A 20,255-nucleotide genomic window follows, 5' to 3' on the forward strand; every position below is an offset into this window, starting at 1 on the left:
TATGTGTCATTATCTTGCGAATGCAGTGGTTTTCCCCCTCCGAATAATTAAATCATATTCACGAGGACAGCAGATTAATTGAATTTAAATTCCGAACGACTACAGAAGCAGAGAGGCATGAGTCACTAGTCCATTCTAATGAGAAGATTTATTAAGGACCTTTCTCTGATAGACATATAGAGCAGGGTTATAAATATTTCATATTCAATTAATTGAATTTTGCCCTCCGCCTGCGATGCTGCCCTGAAACGTTAATCCACTGGGAAATAAAATCTCAAAGAAAGTAGGAAAATTTGATCATTGCAGCAGAAACGTTCTGCTACCTCAACCCCACACCACCCATGGCAGATAACCGCAGTGCCTAGGACAGAAGACCAAGTGTCAACTGCTTCTGGATTTCTACAGAAATTGAAAAGATGAGTGTTCATTAATTGAGTCGTGGCTGTATAAAATAGGTGCATGTGTAAGATCATAGGAGTCCTGCCTGATGCAAAGCAGATTTCTAGGCGCAGTTGCGATGTTAAACAACCCTCAATAAATAGGACACTAATAATCTTCAGGGTGACTAATGTTTTTGGACTACAGAAATTTTTTGGACTACAACTCCCATCAGCCCTGGTCACCGGCTATGCTGCCTGGGGTTGACAGAAGCTGAAGTTCAACAAGAACTGGTAGGCCATGTTTTTCCCTTCCTGCTTCAAATATTTCAGTGTCATGGTGAGCCTTCATATATGAAATAAGGTGCTCAATTTTAAATGGATTTGATGCTTTCTAAGGACGTGTCAACAAGACAATGCAGCAGGTCTTACATTATGCAATGGAACTCATTGCTTTTCACCAAGACAAGCCCTTCTCTGTAATGCTTAGGGTTGATTTGCTCTCCTCTCCCACAGACTGAGTTTAATGCAACATCAGAGCTCTGCCCACCACCACCATGGCACTCTTCTTTGGGCCTGCCCATATTTACATCCAGCTAGGTCGACAGAGCAATGCCACGGAGACCAGCAATCACCATCTCTGAGCCCACCTCACAAAAACCATGATGTGACAAAAAGGTAGGTTGCCGCCAGGGGCAGACTTAGTACTATGGTGCCTTGAGCGAGGCCAAAATTTGCCCACTATCCCTTGTACTGTGCTGCACTTGGGGAAGAAGGTGTGAGTGCTCTAGCAAGGTCTCAGAGCACCCCACCTCCTTCCCAAAGCTGGGAAAGTGCTAACTAGGTTTTGAGAAGGAGGAGGGACCCTGTCAGAGTCCTGTTGCCTCTTTCCCATAGACAGGCAGGTGCTTACCTGTCGGCGGGCACCCTCTCTGCTCGGTGCCCAGTAGGGGGGAACTGGTTGCGCTGCCCTAAAACCGCCTCTGTCACCACATTTTGGGCTGGGTTCAGCTAATGAGTCCTGCCAGTAGAAGCAAGCACAAGGTCTTCGACTAGCACAAAGGGTTTTTCTTTGCCTGCTGCCCTCCCCCTCAGGCAGGTATAGGCAAACTCGGCACTCCAGATGTTTTGGGTCTACAATTCCCATCATCCCTGACCACTGGTCCTGTTAGCTAGGGATGATAGGAGTTGTAGTCCAAAAATATCTGGAGGGCTGAGTTTGCACTATCCTGCCCTAAGGCCCCCACCCAATTGGCTCAGGGTAGGTTGGAGAAACCATAGAACAGCACACAGGGGGAAGAGAGGGCAGGATGTGCTGGCAGAAAATCCTTAGCACCACGTTGAATTCCTACAATAAGCTAACTTACGGAAGTTCACAGAAGAAAAAGCTTTCCCATCTCCCCCACCCCACCCCACCCACTCCCCTAAAAAAACTTACCTAGAAGATCTGGGAGGGTCTCCTGAACAATGGGGGGTGGGTTCTAGAGGAGAGGTTAATTGCCCAGAATCTGACTGAGAGGCTGGGAAATTTTCTTTCCAGATAACTTCCTCACATTATAAGCAACTGATTATGGTTCCAAGTTCTCCAACAAAAAGTTCAACGGGAGAAACAAAAGCAATTCCACCCCCCAGGCAGCTGTGCTCTTTGCACTCCATGCTCTTTGGGGAGAATATGTCAAGTTGCTTTCAGCCATATGCTTTATTCTTTAGGAAAACAGTTACTATTCATTCTTCTGCAATGTTTTAGCAAGGATGCAGCAAGCATTTATCTGGAGTAGCTGTTGAGACACCGTTTTAATCTCATAGCAACATCATAATCACTTCCCATAAAATAAATCTCTACCCACATGCGAGGATTTTTGGAAGATGTCCCAGAGTGTATTATAAAGTTCCTTGAAATCATAGCAGTGGTTTCACATCTTAAAATATTCTAGCAAATATTTCTACTTCACCATGACTGATCCGAGATAAAACAAAACATGGTGGAATCTATTTTTAAAAAGAAGAAGGGGGGGATGCACATAGTTGGCCCCAATAAATTAATGCAGAGTTGGGGGGGGGGTAACTAAACTGCAGAGAGTTTGAGAGTTGCCGTTATTACAAGATGTCCTTGAAAACTCCAGGAATTGTAGCCAAGGATGGGGGAGAAATTTAGTTTGGTTTATATTTCAGTTTGATCCTCCGTTAAGTCACACTTCCCAAAACAATACACAAACCAAAATGTAGCTATTTATGAAATTCACACTTCTCTGAATATTGTGGTGCAATTCTCCACCAAAAATTGTTGTAAAAAAAAAGTTATGCTAGGGGGAAGTGTCTTTACAAATCATCACCACTACTTATTGTACTTATTAGTCACCTTCATGAGGATTTTTTTTCTTTTTAAAACACTGCAAACGCATGCAAAAATACGGAGAAAATGAAATAGGAAAAATGAGGAACAGAGACAAATCAGAACTGACAGGTTCGTCCATTCCTAACTCAAAGCTGGCTCCCTTGTAGAAAGTTGTGCTGCAGTCAGCAAGTTTATGAAAAGGAGACTGAAAAGATCACTTTACCTTACATGTACCTGTCTGTATCCGGAGGTCTTCTTCAGCAGGCCCCAGTCTCCCAAGTGGGTGCCTCTGCCAAGTGAAATAAGGGAAAGGGTGACCAGGGAGAGGGCCCTTTTGATGGTGGCACCCCAGCTGCAGAGTGCTTGCCACAAGACTTGCTCACCTTTCAACGTTGCTTTTAATGATAGTGTACTTTATATTTTCAGTTGTCTCCCTTTCTGCTTTGGTTGGAGGGAAAACAATTATGCAGCAAACTGTTATTTTCTGGTATTGTATTTTTAATTGCATGCCGTCATTTTTTTTGAAAGCCACCCAGAGAACTGTGTTATATAAATACTGTAAATCAAACAAAAAGTGGTATGAGAGCCACTCCCCTCCAGGCACCCACCCATGCTCCTGCTGAACAGACACACTGCATTGCAGTTTTATATATACCAAGCCCTGGGCACAAAACAAAACAGCATTCCAGAGAGGAGTTTCCACCCATAAACTCAGCATTGTTCACCATCCTGCCATGGAAGGATCTGAAAAGTGTCAAGTTCTTCCCTTGCTGACCCAGCTCTTGGAAGAGCTCCTAGGAGTCCTTCCTTCTCCAATTCATCTCCTACAGCCAAGATTGGTCATAGAATCATAGAATCGTAAAGTTGGAAGGGACCCTGAGAACCATCTAGTCTAACCCCCCTGCAATGCAGGAACACACAGCTGTCCCATACAGGGACCACACCTGCGTCCTTGGCGTTATCAGCATCATGCTCTAACCAACTAAGCTGTCCCCTGCTAGATGGATAGCTGCACAGGGAACCTACCTTTACACACTGCCTCAGAACCTGAAGTCCCTTGACCAGACTTTGGAATGAGATTGCTTGATGACAACATTCAACATGAAGGTCTGCATTGGACACACTCTGCCCTGCACATAGCAAATGTTTGCCCGGCAGCAGTCAACTCTTTCTCCATAAGCAGGGCAACCTCTTTTCTGATGTCATTCTCAATTCATGCAGGTAACACAGACCCAGACATCTTCACATCCATGCATCATAAGGTAACCAGGCAAAGGGGTGCAACTCATGAGAGAGTACTGTATATGGCTTTGCAAGCAGAAGGTCTGCAATTCAATCCCTGGCATTTCCAGGTAGGGCTGACCTCTGCCTGGAAACTTGAAGAGCTGCTGCCAGTGTTGACAAGATTGGGCTAGACAGACCAGCTGTCTCAGTAAAAGGCAATTTCCTAGGTTCCTCTGGAATTGTGCAGCCAGTATCAAAATGTGGGAGCAAGAGCAAAAGCTGGACGAGTTTCCCTCTGTCCCTTCTTTCCCGACTCTGCTAATAATGTTATGAACTTCTAGCATAGAATCGCAGAATTTTAGAGCTGGGAGGTACCCCCGAGGGTCATCTAGTCCAACCCCCTGCAAATGCAGGAATCTCAACTAGATTGTATCACATCCCAGCCTTAAGTTATCTTTTTCTCCAAACTTAAAAACCCCCAAATGCTTTCACCTTTCTGTGTTGGAAATGTGCTCAAATCCAAACAGGGTAAAAGGGTGAAGCCTGAAACTACCCTTGCCAAGAATGATTTTGAGTCCTTCAATTTTGTTTTAGGGGTCAGCAACTGGCAACTCCTGGGGATAAATCCAGTTTCCCTCCCTGAGATTTGTCGATCCAAAGGGGGGGAAAGAGCAGAAACTCGTGACAATAGAATTTGCTGGCTGACAAGCAGAAAGTTGTGTTCCTTTACTGCTTTTCCACGCCCTTCTCAGAGTCGCTGCAGTTGCTTCCCAACCACACAAAAACAGAAGCATTTCCTTTATCCATGGCAGTGAAATCTGGGCCAACGATGATGGGAGACCAAGCCCAATAGAAGCTCAGTTAGTAGAGCATGAGACTCTTAATCTCTGTTCATGGGTTCAAGCCCTGTGTTTGACAAAAGGTTCCTGCATTGCAGGAGGTTGGGCTAGATGACCCTTGTGATCCCTTCCAACTCTACAATTCTATGAATCTAAACATCTGGAAGACTGCCAGTTCCCTGCCCTCTTGCAAAAATAAAAACTAAACGTAGATTAGACAAATGTACAGCGGTGGCCACTAGATGTCACCAGTACTATATGCCATTTTTTAAGCTGGCTCTTTCCCCTCAATATGTGAGAAGTCACATTTTTGAAAGGGAAGCTTTTTAAACTTGTGGCATTTAGACAGATCGCCTTTTAAAAGGATCTGACAAATCAAATAAATTTGCTGTCTATTAACAGCCAGTAGCCAGGAGACATAAATGAAACTGGTGAGTTCATAGGCAGACTGCACCTGCAACAGAAAGGAAGCAGAGACCAGGCCACGGTGGGGTGGGGGGGGAAGTCAACTAAGGTTTGCTGAGAGTAGACTCACTGAAATTAATGAGCATGGCTTAAGTTCTACTCTTGAGAATCTTAGATCTCGAGGAAGGCCACGTGGTTTTGCTAATTATTCTGTTGCTGCCTTTTCGATTATTTTTCATATATTGTGTCAGGGGATTGTTGCGGCTACTCTCGAGTAAAGACGCTCCAGTCCGCTCTTTCAGAGTTTTATTGCATATTATTTACAGTGCAGAGATATCAGAAAACATGACTGCCTAGTCCAATTCAGAACCCAGCAATGGCTTCCTTCGCGTCTTGGACCAGCATAAAAGCCTGGGCACCCCAAAGCGCCTAGCCCTGCGTGTGGGCACGCGCCTCAATTCGGGGGGCGGAAGGGGCTGCATTCCTTCTCCCGTCCTTTGGCTGGAGCGTTACAGAGGCGCCAGCACCTCACTGAGCTGTCCTTCCTCCTCTGGCCAGCTGGGTCAGTGCCTAGGCTCTGACACGTCTGAGAGCCCCCTCTCCATTCCCTCCGCCTGACCCGCTGCTAGTGCTGTCACTGGGCAAAGTGCTGGTCAGGATGACTGGGGGAGGGTCCCTGTAAGAAGTCCCCCTGACATATTGTGATCCACCTTGAGTGTTCTTATAATGGAAGGATGGGGCATAAATAATTCAAAAAAATGCTCTTTGGATTTTTTTAAAAATTATTTATTTTAAAAAGCTGTACAAAGATTTGCGCTTAGAATCCCTGGATTGCAGAACAGGGTGAAAATGTCTAAAATAAATACATAATATGACCAAACAGCAATTAAGTGATAACAGACGGCAGCAACATTGGTTCCCAAGGCATTCTGCCTTTTAAAAGGTTATTAAATGTGACTCTCACATTGATCATTTGATTTGGAAAAGTCCAGCTCATTAAGATCAGAGCTTCCCCTCGCCTTTCCAACCAGAAACTGGAAAGCGTTTTTTCATCCCTCAACTTTATACAGCGTTTTAATACCTTTCCCACTGTAAAACAAAACAAAAAAAGCTATCAAAGCAAATTCAGCTCTGAAGCATGTAGCCAAACAGGACTTTAAAAGAACAGAAGGGTGGATGCAATGTGGAACCCACGTGGGCAAAAAGATTATCATTGCGCCTAAGTAGTAGACAGGTGCAACACCCATGTCTTTCACTACTAGGGCACTCCATCCTTGAGGCTCAGTAGGCTTTCTGAATTGGGATAGGTTATAGGTGACAAGGTGGGAAGACAGAGAGAAGCACTTATGAGCTAAGAGTAGGCAGGTGACAAGGAAGCAAACTTACAGGGCTAGGTTTGCATCAGTTCCATTTTTTAATTTATCCCGTTCCCTTCATAAAGAAAACATATTATTTAAAAATGGAAAGAACAGGGATTAACCATTTACGTTTTAAAAACCTAAAAGCATCGTTTTGAATATTAGGAAGCATATTCCGAAAAGGTTAAGTCAAGTGCTTTGCACCAAGTTCCCTGAGTTATTTTCCAAGTGCCAAAGTAATTTATCTTCGTTCGGCAAACGCTATCATGAAATAATGAATGCAGGCAACATTTGAAAACTTTGTAGTATCAGGAAAAGATTATGGAGTTCAGTGGCAGTGGGGGGGGGAGAGAAAAATCACCCAAGCTTAGCATAGAAAACAGGTCAAACAGGAAATGTTCTGGAAAAGCCTGTAATTCTTTTTCAAACTCTGTCTAGTCCACATTTCTCACCTCAGACAGTCTGTACCTGATTTGACATCTGTATGGGCAACCACAGCCAACCTGCTCCATGGTCTTCCCTTTCCTAATGCCTATTTCCAATCACTCAGCATGCACTTCGTTTGTTCTAGGTTAATGGTTCTTAAAACATTTTACCAAACAGGACCCACCCATGTAAGTTTCCTTTTTGCAGGGATGTACTGTCTGTGTGGGCCTACTGGTCCCCACACCTGTTGGCCATGAATCACAAATCCTTTGCAGCTTTTGGTGCATTCAGGAAACCCACCCATGAAATTCCTTGCAACCCATCATTTGGGAATGACAGGCACACACTACAACTTACTTTTTCCCTTTAATTGTTTTATGTGGGGGTGGGGGAAGAAAAACATTCTGAATCTTAGGGCACCCCCATCTGCTAATGTCAAGGTGGGCGTCAGGGTCAGGTCAGCAATAACTCACAAGATGTCAGTGAAGTTAACGTTTCATACAAAGAAATAAAAAACAGCTCAGGTTGAGTCAGGACGGCAACTCTTCCCAGTAGATCTTGCCTGAATGAGGCAGTTGTGGGGAGTGAAGGTCTTCCCACATTTGCCCAATTATCCTCCTCCCCTGGGACCTTCCCAAGCAACCTGAAACTCATTCATCTTGTCTCTCTTTGCTCTGCCCTCTTCATTCCTCTTTGTGTTCTGGGAGATTGGGGGCGGGGGGGAGACTCCCTGGCTTCTTCAGCAGCCTGCCTGATCACTGCCTCTTGCCCCCCCGCCTCCTCTTGAGCCTCCTTTCCTGCCTCTGACTCAGGACTTGTCTCTGCCATGGCCTCTCCCTGCTCACTAAACTTCCGACACCTCCTCCCCCCAGTCTGCTCCCTCTTCTTCCTCTGACCACTCACTGTCATCCCACCACCAGACCCTCACTCTGAGCCTTCTTCTACTGGGGGTTTCCTTGGGGGTTCCCCAGCTAGTGCCCGCCACCACTCCTCTGCATCTAGCCAGTCCATGACAGCTAACCCCCAATGATTATCTTTCCCCTACATCTCAGAAGCACTGGATAATTAATTTCACTTTAAGAGATGATAGACGTGTGCAAGAATTTAAATACATTAAAGACACTCCATTATTCTCTTTAGTTTACAAAAAATATATTATCTTCACCCATCAAGGATGTAAACATCCAGTAACAAGTCTTAACTGCTAATCAGTCCATTTCCTTTCTGTCCATTTAAAAAGTTTCTTAAATTAAGCCACTGCAATGATATATTGCTCGTACCCATTTTTCCAGCTCACAGAAGAGGAGCGATGATTCCCTTTTGAGGTATCATTTTGCTTTCTCATTTATGTCAGAGTTGTGCGTGCCTTGAATGGGAAGCTGTTGCCTTTTCATGTGTTTTTGAGATCTGATTGGCAAGACCAGCAACACAAGTACACATAAAATGTGCATATGAAAGTACAGTGACCTGTAAGGGACAAAGAAAGAAGTAGCAAGGAATATAAAGCAAGTGGAAGTCACGTTAAAACAACCTATAATGATGAGTAGTGATTGTTTTTCACTGAGATGCAACATATTGGGTTGTAGCTCTTCCTGGACCACTAAAGCAAAATATTTTGAAAAGGGGAGCAGACCATTATGCCTCTCAAAGCAGTAAGTCGAGATTTCTAGAAATTGCCCTGGTCTATCTGCCCAACCTAACCTTGTATGTTTGGGCCCTGAGCTGGAGATTTAATAAGTCTACACTCCATCAAGAGTTCAGTTTTAAATTTTCACCACATCCTACTAAAGGCTGGCAAAGCTGAAAAAGCTATGGCCTGATGCAACCCCAATATTTTTTTTTAAAAAAACAGCTGTAATAATAGGTGGTGACTTACTTGTATAATTTAATTGTAGGCTCAACAGCTAGCAGAACAAATGGTGCAACGGTATAGCAGACAGAGAGCTGAGTTACCACCCAGGTCACAATGTCATAGCCCGTTTTGAGAGGCTTTGGGGAGACGAAGAAATGCCGGAAATTGTTCCTGACCTTTAAAAAAGGCCAAAAAAAAGTTTAAAAGCAATCTTCACATAATGGCTTCTGTCCTACCCACTTAATCATGATGTGGTCTGGTATACCAATAAGGAATATTTGGTTTCTTCTTTCCTCTCACTAAATAAGAAAGAAGTGTCTCAGCAAGAAACTGAGGAGAACAGCAGCTGCACAGAACTGGAAGAAGTGGCTAAGGCTGCAGTCCTATACACACATATTTCCTAGCAGGCATGCATAGGATTGCCCTGTGAAGTACAAAGATTCAGTAAAAGACACCTCGAAAGGCCAAAGCCAATGCAATAATTAGCATACAAACAAATGCACACCCACCACCCCAAATTGTACAGTCAAAGCAGAATACCAAGCTTACATAAATGTCCAGGAGCAGTCACAGGAGAGACGAGAAAGAGAGGGGAACCATCTAAGCTACCACAACTACCAGGAACTGCAGTCAAATCCTTCTCAAGTTTCTGATTCTTTAGCAGACACTGCTGTCATTTTTTGTGTATGTGGTAGGAACATGGTGATGATATATGATTTCCAGGAAGCGAATTTCCTTTTCCTTTTGGCTATCTTCCCATCAACAATTACAATCATGCCTTTGCACCCCGACTGGTCCTTCAATCTACTATGTGTAGGGGTGGGGTCTGAAGCAGGGAGTCTCTGTACACACATTTATAACCAGGCATGATAAGCCTACATGAATGCAGCGGGCTCCCTGCTTGAGATCTCCACCCCACCCAACACACGGAGAGTGGTGGGAGGTTGGCAATGGGGGCAGGGATAGCAAGCATGGCCCATAAATAGGTCAAGTGTGAGATAGCTCAGAAAACGTGGGGTTTCAGGCAGAGGCAGGTCGGTATATTCGAGAGAAAACTCTGACAACCAATAGGATTCATGCCCACAACCCCGTTCCAATGACCTGAAGAGAATAGAGTGTGAATACAGTGGAACCACAGTTTACGAACACCTCGGTTTACGAATTTTCGGTTTACGAACGATTGTAACCCAGAAGTAAGTAAACCAAGGTTTCTGAGGTTTCCGGAGGCCTCTGCGAAGGCATTGGATGCTCCGGTGCCTTCCGCGAAGGCATTGTGATTGTGGAAGAGGACCCTGAGCCCCCATCCAAACAAGGACTATCATCAGCCCAGGTAAGAAATAAATGTTAAATTCACCTAAAATACTGTCTGATTTATTTTATAGTACAACACATTGATTATTGCCTTCATTTTATGGCTCAATGGTCTCATTAGACAGTTAAATTCGTGTTAAATTGCTGTTTGAGGGGGTGTTTTTCATCGTCTGGAATGGATTAATCCACTTTCCATTTCTTTCAATGGGAAAGTTCACTTCAGGTTAAGTACGCTTCATTTTAAGTACAGACTTCCGGAACCAATTGTTCTGGTTACAGGTAGGTAGCCGTGTTGGTCTGGATCGAAGTAAAATAAAAAAATTCCTTCAGTAGCACCTTAAAGACCAACTAAGTTTTTATTTTGGTATGAGCTTTCGTGTGCATGCACACTTCTCCAATTGTGATTGTAAACTGAGGTACCACTGTAGTTACATTTCAGATTGCACCCATTTTAAAAAAAAAATATGGAAAGGAGATACATACTGCTCTGGCTGCTAGTGTCATAAAGATCCCAGTGACAAATGTAAAATAATATCCGGGGTAAACGCCATGCCAAACAGCTGACAGAAGGAACGTTAAAGCTGTAGGGTACTGCGGAGCTCTATCGTAGCACACACTGGGAAGAAAAACAAAACCAAGATAACAGCATGTGGATTGCATCTCAAACACTTTCGAAGCTGACTTCATAACTACGCCAGAAGGCAGGCATTTCAAAAGCATACTTATACGAGAGGACAAAATTGGCTTCCCCAGAATGGAGAAGCAGCAACTTTAGCTTCCCGGCAGAGGGGTCGCTACCACTTGTTGGGAGGTGGCCAGGGGTGAGGCGGCAGAGAGGTCAGCTTGGTGTGGGGGCGCTGACAGGGACAATGCAACACTTTTGCCACTGTGCCAGGCAGACCTCCCTGACCCCTTGCCCCTCCTAGTAACTAGCAGCAGGAGCCCCACTGCTGGGAAGCACCTTGTTGCAGCTCCGCCCCAATGGGCGAGTCGCTTCTGATTAAGGACAAGACACGCTTCAACTAGCGAAACCTGGTTTCATGGCAGTAAATCTTCGGATCTTATAATGCTGTCATTTCTCTACCCCAGATTTTCATATCTAGAGACATCTTAAAGGGCATCTTACATTTAAAAAGCATTAGTCCATAGGCAGGCAGAACATTTACTTTCCAGACAAAAAACTCCCATTTGAATTCCTTATAGTTTGACACACTTTCCTTGCTTTAACTCAATGAAGTGTTTTTTGGGGGTTGGGGGGAGAGAAATTCAAAAGAAGTATTGATGACAAGTTTCTAGATTTTTGGCATGTATAGAATTTTATTTTATTTTTGCAGCAGCAGCAGCAGAAACACACACACACACACACACACTTTCTGATTATGTTTTTAAATGTAAGTCATGAGTGTGACTTGTAGAAATCCAAACAGGTTTTATACATGGCAAACAATACTGTATATTACTGAATAGAACTATTTTCCATGGGAAGGAATTTTGTTGTGCGTCTGCAGGCATGCGGAATCAGAATTAATCACTTTCCGAATTAACAAAACCACTCTGACACTCTATTGTGCAATGAGAGAGGGGGGGAAATAAAGGCTTTGTTGGGGGGGGGATTGATGTAAAAATTCAACCTATTTAACTCAGGCACACAGAAAGCAGTGGTGACAGCAGCCCAAGCTGATATAAACAAAGCATTACCGTAATTTTAATTTTATATCTTGCCTAACAGATCTGAAAAGGCACCCTGAGATATCTTACAATTTAAAACCACAACATGAAAATTAAAACCTTAAACCACCACATCAGCAACCAGTTTGGATAGCAACAAAATCAAATGCCTGACCACACAATGAGGTATTAACCAGTTTCCAATAATGGTAAGTGAGCAGGCCTGCTAGGACTCCTTGAAGAAGCAATTTCACATGCAAGGGTGGCACCAGCAGGAAGGAGCCGATGGGTGTAGCTTCCTACCTGACCTAGCTAGGAGTGCCCAGTGAAGGACACACGTCTTATCTAACATTATTGGAGTCCTAGAAAAACATACAGGGGAAGGTCCAAGTAGTGCAACAGCACTGTCTCTTTTTCTTCCCCCTGCATCCCCTCCTCAATCTGTTCTGAAACTTAGGGGACCCCCTGGAGCTGATTATGAGGGTGTACGGCAGGGAGAAAGAGAAGCTGAAAGTCCCATTGCACATGTCATTGGATGTCTCCCATAGCTGACGGAAAGATTAAGGGCTTATTCACAGTTGCTCTTGTCCCGCTGCTTTTCCCCTGAGGAAGCTGCTCTTTCTTTAACACTTAATTGGAGCAAACAGCAATTCGGGTTTCTCCCGGATTGACGTTTGCACCGATTTAGAGCTAAAGAGTGAATTTTTCCCTAGGAAAGGAGTGGGGCAAGGGGGAAACCGCTCAGCCCTGTGATAGAGGGACGAGCCCTTAGTGTAGAGATAGGCTTCAGTGACAAATGTTAAATGTATGGCCAGATGGGGAGGATTATCAAAGTAGTGTAAAAGCAGCTCGAGTACATTGCTCTTACCGTTTGAGCCAGGCAGTGGTTTGGATATTCCAGTTTTCTACATACATTTTAAAACTCGTTGCCATCTAGGAAAGAGGAAAGCCCCGCACATTACTGGTCTGCGTTCATGTTAAAAATGTCAGTCCAACTCATCCTCACCTATTGGATTCAAATGCTTTGCCTGTGCTTCTTTCACCACCCTAGAACTTTGAAGTCTGTAATTTATCTTAAGTAGTACACAGAGTTGAGGTTTGCAATTTATTTTAAAAGATAAGAAGCACAACCTTTTTATACCAGCAAAACCCTAGATTGTAAATCCAGAGGCTATTGTTTGTTTTACAGCACAATCCTAACCATGCCTATTAAATTCAGTGGGCTTTACTACTAAGTTAGGATCAGAATCCATCCTTAAACTGCATGGATTCTCACAATCCATATTTCATTTAAAATAATAATCCCTTGTAGAGAATTTATCAGTATAATTTTTTTATGTGAAGGGTAAGATTACTGCTTTTTACAACAGAACTGTGCATAACAAGAAGCCCTTGCTGAAAATGTCAGATATTTGAGTTCAAATTCTTCACGTTAACAAGCCAAGGGTAAGACATGGTCATGAGTTTCTATTTAAAAGCAGCAGCAGCAGCAGCAGCAGCAGCAGCGACTTATTTGTGGTTTTACATTTTTAAAATTTAATACACACACCAAAAATGTTTCTGATCATCTAAAATACAAAATAAATTCTGTTTGCATGCATATCTGTGTAGCAATACTAATTTTTCACTGGATGTAATTATCTTATCAGGCTCATGTTATTCCTTTCTCATGATGTTTTCTTTTAAACTTACCTCGATGTTCCTGATATTCAAATTAGACAGAAGGTCCCAGTGGAAATTGCCTGTTTTGTCAACACCACTGAAACCATAGCCCGCTGCATTGTTGACTGCATCTGCTGTAATTGCAAAAAACAAGAGTCTTAGGCTGAAATCCAAAGACCTGTTTTATGCATGCCCAAGGACTTTGGCGTGACCAGTGGGACCCTTAATTCCAACACACACACACATACCACAAAGAAACTACAATGCCATATGAAATTCCTCTTGGTTTAAAAGAGCCTTCCTTTGAGGCATGGAGAGCTGCTGTTTGATCTCTCCATGCCACATACTAAGATTTATTTTTTAAAAATAACAGGAGCTTCAAAGCCTCTTTGGGTATTTGGAACTAGTCGCAGAACCACAGAACTGTAGAGTCGGAAGGGACCATGAGGGCCACCTAGTCCAACCCCCTGCAATGCATGAATCTTTTGCTCAGTGTGGGGCTTGAACCCATGGCCCTGAGATTAAGAGTCTCATGCTCTACCAGCATAAGCACTGTTCACTGGAGCAGAAGCCGCAATTTCATAAGAGTACTGCATAAAATGTCAGTTACTAAAATGACTACCTGTGTAAGAAGAACATAATGGATTGAATCCAGAATAAATAAGTTGGGTCCCACTGAAATCAATGCAGAAAGGTAACAATTATGAAGTTGAGTCCCTTTGGTTGCAAGCAAAAGTTCAAGTTACTTAGTCTGGACCAGTGACATTTCATTTAGAAACTCATCCCACTTTATTTAGAAATTATGACTGTAATGCAAGAACATATGAAGAGCCTCTTGGATCAGGACAACGGCCAATCTTGTGCAGCGTCCTGCCTGCATATTGGCCAACCAGATGCCCGTGGGAAAACTGCAAGCGGGACCTGCTCCCCACCCCACACTCTGTGGTTTCCAGCAGCCTGGTATTCAGAAGCATTACTTCTTCAACTGTGGAGGCAGAGCATAGCCATCATAGCTAGTAGCCATAGACAGCCTTACCCTCCATGAATTTGGCACTACAGTCATGAACCCAATATTACAGACTTCTTTTTTTGGAAGACGCCTGTGCATGAATTTGTTTTATGTGTGTAGATCAGTGCACGCTGATCAATGCACAGTCTTCACAGTCAGGCTCTATTCTGATGGCACGAGTATCACAACTGGTAGATTCTTATCCGCTGCAGCCTTCATCCGCCTTCACAGCTGTTGTAACACACTGCTTGTTCTGCCGTTGAGGACTTCTTGGGTCATTCTTTGTCTAGCTCCTCCCCTTTGACCTGTGACCCTGCTGGGAGTACGAGACTCCCAACGGCTTCGCTCGCAAGGGTCATAGGAACGTGCAAGCCCACTCACCACGACAAGGTGATGATGCGGCGGGTGACCTTCTCTCACTGTTCCAACCGTGTTTATGGAAGACAATCTTACTCAGCTACAAGTGATCACCAAAGAAGAAGATTATCGACTTCTGCTACAGCATCTCTGCTTCCGAAGAAGCAACTTCAAAGCTCTGATCGCCCACTGATTAAAGCCACTTCACTGGAGCTTGCGATAGCAGAGCACTTTTAAAGACTGGCTTCTTAGTTTCGATTCCAACTAAAGTTCAGCAGTTAACATTAGGACAAAAATGAACTTATCTCTCCCCCCTCCCTTTCATGAGCAGAGAATTCAGTAATTGACTCTCGCACAAAAGCATGCCTGTCCTACTTCACAAGCAAGAACTGCTTAGCAGCAGCTTTATTTGATCAACAGGCTATTCTGTGTCACTAGATAAAAGTTGTTAAGAAAGCGAGGAGAGGCCACTGCTGCCCAAATGATATTTTGGCGTCCAAGATGAAGAAAAAGGAGAAGTCTCGGCCACTGCCATTCAGAAGAGACCGCTGCTGTCCCCAAAAAACCACAATGCAAGGCAAAATGTTGGTTACAGCCCTGGTTGTTCCAGACACCCAATTCTACATTTTTATTTCCAACTTAAGCAGCTATTCTCCAATGCCGTCTAATAACCTATATTGCTTATGTAACACATTTTCTTTTTTACATACATAAGCTTTTCTATTTTTCCAGCTTCATTCAGAGGTTACCATGACCAGAACCTTTAGATTACATAAACACTGCTATAAATGTTGGCTTGGAGGAACTCTAGTAAAAGTGAAAATGCAAACTTAGTTCCTTGTGTCATACCCGCAGCAGGGAAGAATGAAGATGCTTGGCTCGTCTTGTTGGAGGCACCCTGCTCTGGGCACAGCAGTGTGTGGATTAACCTGCAGCTCACCTTTCCCTCAAGGCACTACTGTGGGTATCATCCACTTGCATGAGTAATAAAGCACTCTGCACAAACCTTTCTGTGCTGCACTGCACTCTGCCTGTGGGACAGCTCTGGTGTGGACTACACAGGTGGAATTGTGGGTGGGAAGAGGCAGATGTCCCTTGCTTTAGAAAGTAGAGGGGCTGGGTGACAGGGAATTAGGGATGGGTGTCAATTTGTCAATTTCAGTCTCTCTCGGTTACCCTTTTTCCAGTCTTTAAATTTGGTTCTCCACATTATGCCATCAACTTGCAAAATTAATTGAAAGAAGTCCTTATGAAAATTCAATAGTACTGTATTTTACTGCACGTTTCTCCTAATACATACATTTTTGCAAATCCATGTTTCCTAAAGTAATGCATTTTTGTATGCTATTTTCACTATGATAGGCCTTTTTATGCACACTTTATCCTAGCGCATGCGTTTTTTGATGCGCATTACTTGAAGGGAGAACAGTACTGTACTGCAGAATTCAGAGAAGTGGCGATTTCAAAGGATGGCTGTGTTTATGAATTGTCCCAGAAAGTGCAAATTCAGCAAGTTTGCTTTTAAATGTGAATTTAATCTAAGTCCCCCGCCATCCTTACCCAGAATAGTGATATATGGCATTCTAGTGAACTGAAAAAGGAAGGGACAGTCTAGAGAATGTAAGCATGCCTAAAGAACAATAATTCTTGAGATACGTCCCATATATTGGGACTTTGCCATGCCTTATATTCTTTACATTTTGCTCAGATTGGTCAACATTTGTGTCTCTCTAATCACAATTTCTGATCATGAAATCTGTTGTGGGGGGGGGGGGGCTTCTGAAACGTCTAGCTATGTAGTGCTGCAGCAATGAAACTGCTAGCACATTTGCAAAGCTAAGCAGTGTCCAGGATGGTTTCAAATTGCATTGCCTGTGGGGCTTGAACTAGATGACCCTCAGGGTCCTTTACAACTCTACAGTTCTATGGTTCTATGTAATGCCCTCCCTTCAGATTGTTGTGATTTTATGGTTGTATATGGTATTGTCAATATATGGATTGTAGCCGGCCCCGAGATATAGGGCAGGTTAGAAACAAAGAATGGGATTCAACAAATGAGCCCCACTAGCAGAAGCCAGTGCAGGGGCTCCCACTAGTGCAACGGGACTTTCTCCCTCTCTCCTCCCCCCGCACGCCCCTTCTTGACTTGGGAGTAGGGTTGGGAGAACCCACAGAACAGCACATGGAGAAGGGGGATTGTTCTGTCTGGCACAGAAGCTTGTGGCGGGTGAGCTATTTTCCTAGCAGTTCCTGGCACCCCTCCCATGACTACTTCTATCACCAATACCCCAGCAGTAAGGGTAGCAATTCATCACACTTGTTCCATGAGTTTATATGCGTTGATATAGCCATGCTATCCGAATGTATGAAAAGAAACACCACTTCAACCTCAAGAGTGTGTATACATTTTAAAAAGAAGAAGCAGTATGTCAACCTTACCGAGTGTCCATGCAAAGTAGTATTTTGGCTTTGAAGCTTGCATGGCAACATATAGGAACCCAAGTCTGGACCAGAACGAAGCCTTGCTGATGAACTGGTTATCTACAATATAAGTCGCCGGGAAGCTCTTCGTAAGGGTCAGGAACAAAAGCAAGGATACAAGTGTGATGGAAAGTTTGCGCAGCACAGCTCCCTAGAAGAAGGAAAAAAACATTTGTGCCATCAGTGGTGGGAGAAGGCAAAATGTTTCTCCCCTATAAAATACTCAGAGGTAACTGGCCAATGAAAAGTACAGTGGTACCTCGGGCTACAAACACCTCGGGCTACAAACACTTCGGGTTACAGACTCCACTAACCCGGAAGTAGTACCTCGGGTTAAGAACTTTGCTTCAGGATGAGAACAGAAATTGTGCAGCGGCAGCAGGAGGCCCCATTAGCTAAAGTGGTACCTCAGGTTAAGAACAGTTTCAGGTTAAGAACAGACCTCTGGAACGAATTAAGTTCGTAACCAGAAGTACCACTGTATCACCCATTGCTTACACTTACTATTTTGCAAAGAGGTACTGGTAGCACAAAAATGGAGTGGTTCATGTTTAACCCCTAGACTAATCACAAGGCAAGTAAGAAGCTTGCAGGGAAAAGTTATGGAGGAGAAGATTATCAAAATGTTGAAAGCTGCCCCAAACTTACACAAAGGAGTAAAGTTGAAAATATATTATTTGAATTTATGTCCCATCCTATTGAGCAGCTGAAGAGATGAAATTAAACAGTATTTAACTACAGCAGCAGCAGCTGCAAAACGACTGAAGAGTTTGAAAGTAAGTTCTTAGTACTTTACAACCTACCACTGGAGAAGGATCAGGGAGTCCATCATGACCTTTCTGCTTCCAGCTGATTTCTGATAGCTTCATCTGCACATGTCTCCCTTCGATGAAGGCTATGTAGTCCTTGAAATTGCTGCATGGGCCAGCTATGATACTCAGGAAGTTGAGCTGATAGCTCAGATATTCCAGTAATGAAGGTCTTGTTCTACCAAAACAACCACACAATAATTATTTTAAAATCTGATTTTTTAAAAATGTGGGGGAAGCGTAGATGGTTTACTCCATTAAAAGTATTATGGTATTTCCTCACTGGGGAGCAATTCTGAGCGTGGAGGAAGTTTGGTTGAACACAAAGTCACTGGATTTCCATGTGCTTGTTTTCAGGGCAGTAGGCATGTGTTCCAAGCCACTTCCAGATCAGTCTGTCTTTACTCAAAGACAACAAAATAATATATACACAAGACGCAAACTGGATGTGACACAGGAGATCCATGATCAAAGCCTTTACTAGGCATGGATGGATGGGTCTATTTCTGGTCTATGTCAGTTTTGTATGTGCTCATTTATAAATTAATTCCATCCTATTGCCACATCAATCAGTGTTGTTGTTGTTTTTCAAAAAAAAGCTACACATATTTGTTAACTCGGAAGAACTCCTGCATATTAAGCCACACAATGAAAACTTCCACTTAAGCTATTCTATATAAACACACAGAAACAATACAATCCAGGGGTGTGTTTTTTTTTGGGGGGGGGACAGTTCAGTAAAAGAGATGCTTTCTTACTTTATAGCAAGCAGGTTTTGTTCAGCAGTTAGTTCTTCAGCTTTCCGGCCTATTCCTAGCAAGAATAAGTGACACAAGAATCAAATCACATGTTGGAGGAGGATGGGGGTGGTACATATAATTGTCAAATATGCTGCTAGTGTTAGCAAGTATATTAACAAACACTGTGTTTTCACACATTTATTCTTGGCCTCTTCTCCATGGCCTACTTTCTTACATCAGTTTATTACCAAGTTAAGAAACCTCCAAACATACACAAAGGGCCTCACCAATCAGACAATTTTCCGCCGTTGGCAATGAATGCATGTTGCTTTCTGAGTTGTTCTGGAAGATGCATAAGTCCTTATTTCCATGATTTTAGTTTTTCTTCCTTCCCACCTCTTCAATAAGTTCTGTACCCGGGGGTGGGTGGGCAGTTAATGGGCAAATGTTTTTTGAGAAGCAATGTGAGATAGGTTGTTGTTGTTTAGTCGTGTCCAACTCTTCGTGACCCCATGGACCAGAGCATGCCAGGCACTCCTGTCTTCCACTGCCTCCCACAGTTTGGTCAGACTCATGTTGGTGGCTTCGAGAACACTCCATAAATGTGACCTAGTTATCGAAGTCACTTAGAGCAACCAAGCAAGAGAATCATGACAACCGTCAGGATCTACATACTAGACCACAAACCTGGAATTTAGCAGATCTGGTTACGAAGCCTCAATTCTCTTCTAAGTATAGAGAAAGCAGCAGAGCAAAAGGTGGTGTGTGGGTGTGGGTGTTTCAGCTTTCCTTTCCTATTCTTAATTCCAAGCAAAGGCAGCCAGACTAACTGCAAAAAGATGATATCTGGGCAATTTCAACATAAACTTCCAACTTTTCCTAAAAGGTTGCCAGTGTATATTTAGAGAGCTCTGTGCAGAAGATACTGGAAGCCCCTTTGTTTCTGTGGTATCACTGTACAGTTCCGGCATTTGCTTTAAACAGAAGTTGCTTCATGTCCACATGGCAATGGTTCTGTGACATTGCCGCTACCTTCCCTCAAGCACAACCCTTTCCTTTCCCCATTTTGAGGCGAGATGGCCAGAACCGTACACAGTACCCCAAATGTGGTCTCCCACCATAGAGCATTTGATATTGGCAGCTTTATTTTCCAACTCCTTTCCTAATGATCCCTAGCATGGAATTTGCCTCCCCCCCCCCCCGCGTCAACATCATCAAGTTATCTACTCTGATTATAAGGTTTCGTTCCTGGTCCATTGCTGCGAGTTCACAACCCATGAGCGTATATAAGAAGTTAAGGGGGGGGTTGGCCTCAACATGCATCATTTCACACTTGTTTACACTGAACTGAATTTGCCATCCCCCCTCCCCATGCATTCAATTTGAAGAGGTCCTTCTGGAG

At 43.5% G+C, this 20,255-nt stretch overlaps 1 protein-coding gene across 9 annotated transcripts in view; it reads right to left on the reverse strand.

The window, feature by feature from the left end:
- MBOAT1 (membrane bound glycerophospholipid O-acyltransferase 1) overlaps positions 1–20,255 on the reverse strand; it is a 45,050-nt gene that overhangs the window by 10,716 nt on the left and 14,079 nt on the right. For 4 of the 9 annotated variants that reach the window (XM_035126115.3, XM_088675254.1, XM_088675256.1 and 1 more), the window contains 8 exons: positions 18,872–18,926; positions 18,108–18,291; positions 17,263–17,455; positions 13,488–13,591; positions 12,664–12,728; positions 10,611–10,743; positions 8,841–8,992; positions 5,945–8,431 (listed from right to left, as the gene is read on the reverse strand). In XM_035126115.3, the coding sequence (XP_034982006.3) occupies positions 8,293–8,431; positions 8,841–8,992; positions 10,611–10,743; positions 12,664–12,728; positions 13,488–13,591; positions 17,263–17,455; positions 18,108–18,291; positions 18,872–18,926 (1,025 nt within the window). In that variant the 3' untranslated portion in view covers positions 5,945–8,292. Of the gene's footprint in view, positions 1–2,935; positions 3,002–5,944; positions 8,432–8,840; positions 8,993–10,610; positions 10,744–12,663; positions 12,729–13,487; positions 13,592–17,262; positions 17,456–18,107; positions 18,292–18,871; positions 18,927–20,255 lie in introns of those variants that run through there. The other 5 variants (XR_015951399.1, XR_015951402.1, XR_015951400.1 and 2 more) reach the window with 5 other exon arrangements.

The sequence above is a fragment of the Zootoca vivipara genome, chromosome 8 (assembly GCF_965207765.1).
Source record: "Zootoca vivipara chromosome 8, rZooViv2.hap1.1, whole genome shotgun sequence".
NCBI lineage: Eukaryota > Metazoa > Chordata > Lepidosauria > Squamata > Lacertidae > Zootoca > Zootoca vivipara.